We start from the raw sequence: 9,430 nt of genomic DNA on the forward strand, positions 1-9,430 counted from the left end.
TAATCAAACACACAATTCAAAATTCTATTTAAAATTCATAATTTTTTTTTAAAAATTCTGATTTTTTTTATTTAAAATATAAAAAATAACAGGTGGCAATTGTTAAAAAAAAAAAATTGCACTATTCTGGTTATTTGGCTGGTCAACTGGCCGGATGTCCGGAAAGGACAACCGGTTAGCCCAAATTTTTTCGCCTTGGACAGAGTTTTTAAAAGTGAGTGTGAAATTTTTTAAAAACTGTAAACAAACGTCAAACACAAATAGAAAGGTAGAAATATATTTAGAGAATACAACCAAACACAACCTATGTTTTTAGTTAGAGCAATGCTAAAAATCTTTAAAAAATTATTAAAATTTTTATCAAATACCTCACATAATATGAGGGTCACATAAGATTCACATAATATAAGTCATGTAAGTCCCATATCGTGGTCTTGTTTATCATAACTTAAAAAAAATTAAAAAGTCACTATTCTATTTAACTCATATCATCTTATTTAAGTCACATTACTTCTCTATGATATCACTTTAAACCCAATTCATATTTCATAAAAAATCAAAAAATACACTTATTTAGATCATCCTAAACTATCCTATAAATATTTTGGTATTTATTTATTTATTTGCTAAAACTATGTTGTTATTTTCTCAAAAAAAAAAAAAAAAAAAAAAAAAATCTATCTATATATGCAAAAAGAAAAAGAAACAGAAAAAGAAAGAAAGCCCGCACACCTCTTTCTCGATCTCTCTCGTTTGTAGCACGCCGGCGGACTCTCTCTCTCTCTCAGCCGAAACTGATAGCCTTCACCGCCGATTGATCTTCGCTGAGTCTCTCAACTCACTCACTCAGTCACTCACACTGAGTTACGCTCACTAAAAGGTATTGATTTCAACTCATCTTTGCTTTCCCTTTCTTCAAGTCTTTTGGAACTTCTCGTGCTTCAAACTTTCCAGTAACTTTTATTTTCTTTTCCCTCGATATGTTTTGATTTTAGGGTTTGAATTTGTGTAATAGCGTTGAATTTAAGCTTCTTGGGTGGAAATAGGGTTTATGGTTTTGGGCATAAATATCCAATCTTGGCTATACTTTATGCATTTTATTAGGGTTGTGTCTGATTGGATACTGTTATGCGACTTTCTTTGATTGATATGGTGTGAACATGATATCAAATCCAAGTGCATTAGAGTAGGATAGAGTAAAGATGTCAAAAACAAGAGCAGCTAATGTGTTGTTTGTTTTTGAAGGCATAAATGGAGGTTGAATTGATTCGTGTTATGAAGATTTGGGTTTTTAATATGGTTTTCTCCTGAAAGGACATGGGACGTGTGTTGAATATCTTTATATGCAGTGTTGATCCTATCTCCTAACTTAACCTTTTGGGACAATTGATGATATCAGAAATTTGGTTCCATAAGGTTTTGGTTCAAGTTTTGTAATCTATGTTTGCTCTAGGGTTATGCTTATATTTATGTACACTGATATGTTTGTGTTTTCAATCTCTACACGTGCGAGACCAGTAGGTGGTGGGATTAGTCTCCCGGGATTAGTCGAGGTGCAGGTAAACTGGCCCAGACACCCAGTTATTAAAAAAAAAAAAAAAAAGAAAGTGTTATATTCAATTGCATGTATATTGTACTGTGGTGTGGGCACGTGTGAAGCAAGTGCAATAGTTGTAATGGTGAAGAGTCAATACGTGAGACTAGAAAACCAAAGCCACTTTTCTTTCAAGTGAAAGTAGTCTTGAAAAGTTCAACGGGGAAAATATTTTCATTATTTTTTTTTGATAAATTAAAAAATATATATTTTTTCATTCTTTTTGCATTGCTTAATATATCTATGGATGTTTTATCCTCTTAAACCCTAAGATTTCTTATTGTCTTGCCCATGTAAAAAGTAAATAAAAAGTTGCATAAGAACTCTCTCTCTAAATCAGGATACATCCAGTTTAAAGATATAAAAGGCCCTTGTTGATGGTATTGAAGTGACCATCCTGTTCCAGTAGGGTGGGTAGTCATGTTAACATTATTATTCTGGTGGAGTTTTGTTGAAATTTAAGAGGGGAGTTACACCCCCCCCCCCCCCCCCCCCCCACCAAAACAAAAAATAAATAAAAAAAATAATTGACTGGGAAATTTTGAATTTTGGAGAACTTACTCTTCATTTTATTTGAATGCTTGTGCCGTGCCCTTTTGGCTGAAATCACCTTAATGATTTACGTAGTAGTAGTGATACATTGGTGTACCAAATTGACTGCACATTGTTGGAAAATAATATTGATACATGATTGATAACTTGAATGTGGTTGTGGAGGTTCTTCTGGCTGGAAGTGAAATATTTTTATCCAATTCAATGGCATAATGGTGGAACATATAATATTACTGTCTTTAATTATTATTATTATCTTTATCATACATGTTTTGTGCAGGTTTGAAACCATCCCATTTGGGCATTGCATTTGAACTGTTTTATTTTTTGTAATCTTATTGCATTGTTTCATATAGCTTACAGCCTCACAGAATTGAGAATACTTGGGTAGACCTAGTACTTCCATCTTCAAGCCAGATATTTCGGTGCATGTCGTTGTGAATGTCAAAGTCTCAAGAATGAGAAAGATTAAAATTGAGAGATGTAATCATGGAAGCATGAATTTGCTCTCTTCTTTTATTTAAGCCAGAGTTTTAAAAGGCTTTCTTGAGGCTCGCCTCGATGCTCGCCTCGCCTTGAGGCTAAGGTAAAACGCATCAAGACTTTGATTTTTAGGCATTACTCCCCAAAGCCTTGCGCATCATAGTTTGAGACATATGCCTTAAGTGCACTTTTTACGCTTTTTGCGCATAAGCATGTGAGGAGTATGCACAGGCAGAAGTTGCCCTTGGCATTTGTTAAACTTAGTCTATTAGATTGTTTAAATATAAAAAATTAAAAAAAATCCATTTTTACGGCTATATTCTACAGGAAAAATTAAATAAATGATCAATCAAGAAAAACACAGTTAATGGTCAAGTGAGAAACTCAATCACTGAAGTCAAGAATATCGATTTCTCTTTCAATGAAGGAAAACTTCCTTCTATGCAGTAAAATGTTCAACGCGTTAAAGCAAAAAGTATTTACACATTTATATTTAATTTTGTTTTTATTTTTTTAACTATTTAAAAATATTTAATTTATTCAGTTAATATTAAAATTTAAAATTTGAAATGCTTGCGCCTTAACGCCCTGAGGCTTACGCCTCGCCTCATGAGGGGTAAAATGCCTCAAGGTACGCATTCGCCTTTAAAAACTTTGATTTAAGCAGAGATTTTAGAAATGTAAAATTATTGAAAAGTTTCTGTGCTAAATTGAATGATCAAATCATGCAGGAGGGCCCAAATGTTTTGTAGTTAAAATAGACCAATTTGTTTATATGTATATTGAGAAACAAGTTGACTTTGATCCTTTTTTTTTATATCTGTGATTTTTATTACCAAAAACAATCACGAGGAGTCAGACATTATAGGCCAATGGTATTGAATTCGTTGATTTTTAACTTGGAAAATTAGGTTGAAGATATTTCTCCTCTGCAAGGCCTTATCCTCTATATGCACATGTATCTGCCAACATGAAATTCCTTTATAATTGAGTACTGATGTGTGAGAATAAAACGTTGACTATCATGTACAGATTTGGAAAAAAAGAAGAGTGATTTTGTATTTTTTTGGTTTTTTGTTTTCCTCGTTTCATTCTGTGTAACTCTATGCTAATGGAAAGGCCATGTTTTCTGCAGTGCAAGGAGAGATGAATAAAAAGAACCCACTTGTATTCTTGGATTTATCAATTGATGGGGATTCTGCAGAAAGAATTGCTATTGAGGTATTTCTGTAACTGGAAAACCTTGTTATTTCTTTTGCTCAAATACCGTAATCCTCACTTGTTATCATGCAAATCATGCATGCGTTTGTCTATTTAGATACTGATGAAACCACTTTTCTGAAAATGCAGCTTTTTGCTGATAAAGTTCCAAGGACAGCTGAGAATTTTCGTGCACTTTGTACAGGTACCTTGCTGCGTGTTGTACTCAATTTTGTTTAGAATATTATTACTTGTAATGAACCCTGCCCGCCAGAGGTTCGATGCTGCTCTCTCAATAGGTTTCTGAATTATTCAACTTCCTTAAGATGATTTAACAAAGAAATAAAAGCAATGAAAATCCCTGTAGACTGAAGGAAGATTAAGAATAATCAAGGCCAATATTGACAGAAGGGTTATTTATTGCCTTTTGTTCATTTTACCCAATTGAGAAGAAGAAACCTTTTCAGTCTTTTGACCATCAAAAGCCAGTTTGGTTTTTCCCTCTAATTGGGTTTTGCATTTCCTGCTTCCATTTGCCTGAAAAAAAATTATTGGCTTATATCAATATCATTTCATGAACTCCATTATTCTGTTGGTCAATGAGAAAGCATCAGCTTATTTGATGGATTTTGATGGTCTTGTATTGTGGTCCTCTGTAGGTGAAAAGGGCATTGGAGTTTCTACAGGGAAGCCTTTGCACTACAAAGGATCTATATTCCATCGTATAATTAAAGGATTTATGGCCCAAGTATGTAGCTCATATTATTTACAAATCATTTTAGATTTGAACAATTATCTGCAATGATCTTTTCCCTTACCTTTTCAGTGCGACATTCATGCGATATATGACTGTTCTACTAATGATGGGGTTACTTGCATGATTGCATCAGTCCTAAATACTCCACATATTATCTGAAGATTTCTTATCTCCTTATGGAAGGATATTGTGCTATCTGCATGTGCAACACATATCTTTGATGCTTGGCCTTTTTAATGCAGACCTCCTAGGCAACCCTTGGTTTGTGTCTATTCATTTGAAAATTAGAAATGGTAAGTAATAGTTGGGTAGTTGAGAAATTATTGCTAAAAAATCAACAAGAAACACCATAATAAGGGTCATGATGAAATTAAAGAACAGTTAATAGTTAATGGCTTAGCCATGCGGCTGTGATGAAGCCTGTTTTTCCCTTGTTATGTAGTATACATGAATTGATTGATTCACATTAATGATTAGATTTCTTATGGTTAGTCTATTTTGAACTGAATATCCATGAGTTCGTGATGGTGTTCTGCATAAACTTGAAAGAAACTCGAAAGACAGAAAAGTTTATATATATATAAGTTTTATGGATTAGAATTGGAAAGATGCATGAAACATAGTGTCCTTATAGGTAGGGTTTTGGTAGTTATTTCCAACTCCTATCTGTGTTGATATAGGATAGTGTAGCAAAGAATCTTCTGAACACGTGGATGAACTAAATTATGTGGATGAGTCTGTTATCTGGGAGATTAAGCATATGTTATGCTCTGATTTCGGAGAGTTTGAATAGCAGAGGCATGGGTTGGCTACACGTAATTGGCAAAGGATAGAATGCTTCTCCTCCTTTGCATCTCTTTGCTAGGAAACAATTCTTTTTTTCTTTTACTTCTTCTATGTATATATGTCTGAAAAAATCACCCGTAATTGAATATTATTTCCTTGTCCTTGCAGGGTGGTGATTTTCAAAATGGAAATGGTAAGCTTCTTCTTCCTTGGATCTTTTTCCTTAATGAATGCAGACGCTCTATTTAATTTCCATCTTCATCCACAGACTACTAAGGCACAACCTTTTGGTGGTTTGCAGGCACTGGTGGAGAAAGCATATATGGAGGAAAGTTTGCAGGTAGATTTTGTTTGCAAGTTTGAGCTCACTTATGATGGGTCAGTTAAATGATGAGTAAGAGCATTTTCCTTTCTGAACGCAGATGAAAATTTTAAATTGGATCATAGTGCCTCTGGTCTCCTCTCTATGGCAAATAGTGGTCGGAACACAAATGGGTCCCAGTTCTTCATAATTTTCAAGCGCCAACCCCATCTTGATGGGTACATAATCTTCTATTTGCTATGGGCTTTAACTATCTTCATGCTGCTGCTCCTTTTGACTCATTATTCTTATTATTGACTCTCTTAGAGGACCCAATTAGGATTTTGGTTTTATTTATGTTGCAGGAAGCATGTTGTTTTTGGGAAGGTTACAAATGGAATTGATGTTGTTAAGAAGATAGAACAGATTGGAACAGCAGATGGGAAACCTTCTCAGGTTGTAAAAATTGTTGATTGCGGTGAGATATCCGAAAGCAAAATTCAAGATGCAGATGGAGCAGAGAAAGGTATGAGGTTCAGGTCACTACTAACCTTATCCCAGGAATACTTGATGATGGAACATAATTGTGTCACATTTTTATATTTATTCTTTTTTATGCCTCTTTTTCAGGGAAAAAGAAAAAACCAAGTAAAGCTGTTTCCTCTGGGGATAGCTCTGATGGGCAAAGGAAGGAAAAACGCAAAACACCACTTAAAGACAAAAGAAAGAAGAGAAAAAAGAGATACTCTTCATCCGATTCCTACAGCTCCGATACAGATTCTGATTCCAATTCTTCAGAGACTGATTCTGATTCAGATTCTGAATCTGATTCGTATTTGTCAAGTTCTTCCAGTGATGGAAGGCCTCGAAAAAGGAGGTCAACAAGGAGACGTAGACCCCAACATGTGAAAAAAAGAAGGGATGGACAAAAGAAGAGGTCAAGAGGTCGGCGTGATAAAAAATCAAGGGGCAAATCTAAATGGTATTTTTTTGTCAGTTACATTGAGTTCAGATTTAGTTTCTTGTATACTGTTGCATTTATTTTACCCTTTGTTCACTTTGAAAATCTTGCATTATGTTCAGGAGCTCAGACAGTTCAAGTGATACAGATGCAAGTTCAAGAAGCAGCACTGGCAGCTCCGATGAGGAAAAAGCCAGACACCCTGTTTCTGCCCGTAAAACCAGTAACTCATCAAATGCTCAAAATAAGCCAACACAGAATATTGGTATGTTCCACTTTTACTGTATGACATCCCTTATGACATCCATTGACATTCCTTGTGACTTGACCAATGTTTCAAATGATACAAATATATTTGCAAGTGAGATGGCAAGGCTTCCAGATTGAATTTTAACCATTTCTGATGGTGGTGTTCTGCTCTGCTTGTGCCTGACTGTGTTACAGATGTAGTGAATAAATCCCCCACCTCTCTCCTAGGAAAAGAAACTCTGATGGAGCAGAAGAGGATGGAGGACAACTCATCTCACGAAGAGGGAGAATTTTCGAAGAAGGATGATGAACTTTTGAACAATAGCAACGGCATGGAAAGTAAATCCAATAAAACTGCCAATCAACGTCGTTCTTCGGACAACATCAACATATCAAGGTTTTTATATTGGTTTCATTGCTTGCGTGTGTGTGTTTGCTTTGGTAGCTTTTTGTGTGAGCTAGCCTTTCACTTGCATTACAGAGTTCGGATCAACTATAATTGTTCTGAATCTTTAACTTTATGATGAACAGGAGCCCAACTCCAGGCCCGAGAGGAAGGCCCAAATCCAGCCGTAGCAGCAGTCCAAGCATGAGCCCCAAAAGAAGAACAAGCAGCCCCAGACTCCTAAATGATAGTGGAAATCCTGCAGGCAGTCCTGCACACAAGGTCCCTGAACCTTCTGTATCTAATCATGGTAGGGCTTTGTCAAGAAGTTGTTCTCCAAATGGGACCCCAAAACGTGTTAGAAAAGGGCGTGGCTTTACTGAACAGTATTCCTTTGCACGACGATACCGTACTCCATCCCCAGAGCGCTCACCTCATAGGTCTTACAATTATGGTGGAAGAAATGTTCAAGAAAGGAATCATAATAGGTAAACTTGATACTAATCTATTTATTTGAATTAAGGGTGAGGCTGCCATTATCTTCAAAATTAACTCTGGTTTGTTTTAGGTATTCAAGCTATAGAAATTATTCTGATCGCTCACCGCAAAGACGCTACAGAAGCCCACCAAGAGCCAGTAGCCCTGCCAGGTTCTCTCTCTGTCTCTCACACACACACATGTGCGTGCGCGCGCACACACACACACACACAATGGCAATGTCCATTGGCTCTTCTGATCAGCAATGGTTTCCTTTGGTATATTATTTCCTGTACTTACATCACTGTAATTTTCTGTTCCATGAACACATTATGATCGTGAGAAGTGGTAACCAAACACTAATAATACCTGATTGAAAACAATTATATCTAATCTGAAGCTGGTCTGCTTCTTTCTCACTGACAATCCATACAGCTCGACCCATATCGACTTAGGCTTAGTCCCTACTTCCAACCATTTGAGGTTGACTATGGTTAACAAATTTCAAAGTTCTAGTGGATCTAATCAGAAAGAGAAGTCTTTGATTTTTTCCCCATTTCTTTGTTTTTATCCTGAATTTTTATTGTTTTTATTGGAGGATTTTTATTTTTGTTTGGAGTCATGCATGCTTACCAAGGTTCAGAATGAAGATGTTCTTTAATTGGCACACTAGGAAGTACAGTATATGAAGTTGAAAACTATCTCCAATTTTATGAGCTCTGCTTTTCTTTCGACTTGTATATATATATGTTTCTGAATCATAGTGGCAGCCTTGTTGACAAGGAATTAATTTTATATTTTCGTCTTTCCTAGATACCGCACCAGGAGAAGTCGAAGTAGGAGCATCTCTCGCAGCCCAAGTTCTCACCGAAACCGTGACAGAAGCCCTATACGCAGTCCTAGCCCTGTAGATAGGCGACCTGCAATGAGTGATAGGTTGAGATCTCGTTTGGGGCCTCGTATGGACGATCAGCGCCGCACTTCAAGGAGAGGAAGATCAAGTTCAAGCTCCAGGAGCCGCTCTAGATCACCCAGTACCGGTCCTAAGGTGCATGCTGAAAAGGTGGCAGCTGCATCTCCCAGCAGGTCTAGATCAAGCTCACCAGCCGGACAAAGGGGTTTAGTTTCCTATGGAGATATCAGTCCCGAAAATGGAACAAACTAGTTTCAGGGATGTTCTTCTGGTTCGCTTTTTGAAGGTAGGTAGAAGGCAAATGAAGGGGAAAAAAATGCTTGCCCACCCAAATTGAAATTGTATTACATTGTAATGTAATTTGATTGCTTGGTACTGCACCTTCTAGAAAGTTTTTGTTTTTTTAAGTTGGCTGATATGTGAACTTGGCAGATAAATGGGAACTGTGATATAACTCTGGAGGTGTAGGTCTTTGTGATAATGCACTTGTTTGTTTGTGCTGCAACATGAAATTCCTATGTTCTGGGTGCCAATATCAAGTTGCTACTCAACTAAAAGGTTTTGACAGTGGCCCATTCATTTGTGTGTGTATGTGGAGTGGTGTTAGGTGCTTTTCATGTGATCTCAGGGCAATGAAATGCCTTTAGGAAGCTGGATATCAAATTTGGAGGAAGGATAGTTGGGAATGGTGAATGGGGAAAAAAGGTAATGCTGCGGGCTTCTTTGGTGATCATTTTTCTGTCGTGTTTTTTGGAAATAAAAATAATACGAA

General features: G+C 36.4%; 1 protein-coding gene across 2 annotated transcripts; it reads left to right on the plus strand.

Annotated features, from left to right (window-relative positions):
* Positions 1–625: 625 nt before the first annotated feature.
* On the plus strand, positions 626–9,163 carry LOC114320132 (Cyclophilin-like peptidyl-prolyl cis-trans isomerase family protein). 2 transcript variants are annotated; one of them, XM_028267245.2, is made up of 16 exons: positions 1,246–1,416; positions 1,519–1,559; positions 2,503–2,629; positions 3,765–3,850; positions 3,980–4,034; positions 4,489–4,577; positions 5,541–5,565; positions 5,674–5,712; positions 5,795–5,912; positions 6,039–6,199; positions 6,304–6,655; positions 6,757–6,899; positions 7,079–7,280; positions 7,415–7,756; positions 7,837–7,917; positions 8,559–9,163. In XM_028267245.2, the coding sequence occupies exons 3-16, from the start codon at positions 2,605–2,607 to the stop codon at positions 8,908–8,910; spliced, it is 2,070 nt and encodes a 689-aa protein (XP_028123046.2). In that variant the 5' UTR covers positions 1,246–1,416; positions 1,519–1,559; positions 2,503–2,604; the 3' UTR covers positions 8,911–9,163. The 2 variants fall into 2 exon arrangements, with proteins under 2 accessions (XP_028123047.2, XP_028123046.2); XM_028267246.2 differs by lacking the exons at positions 1,246–1,416; positions 1,519–1,559; positions 2,503–2,629 and adding an exon at positions 626–880.
* Positions 9,164–9,430: the final 267 nt, after the last annotated feature.

The sequence above is a fragment of the Camellia sinensis genome, chromosome 14 (assembly GCF_055761805.1).
Source record: "Camellia sinensis isolate YWXY chromosome 14, ASM5576180v1, whole genome shotgun sequence".
In the NCBI taxonomy this organism is placed as follows: domain Eukaryota; kingdom Viridiplantae; phylum Streptophyta; class Magnoliopsida; order Ericales; family Theaceae; genus Camellia; species Camellia sinensis.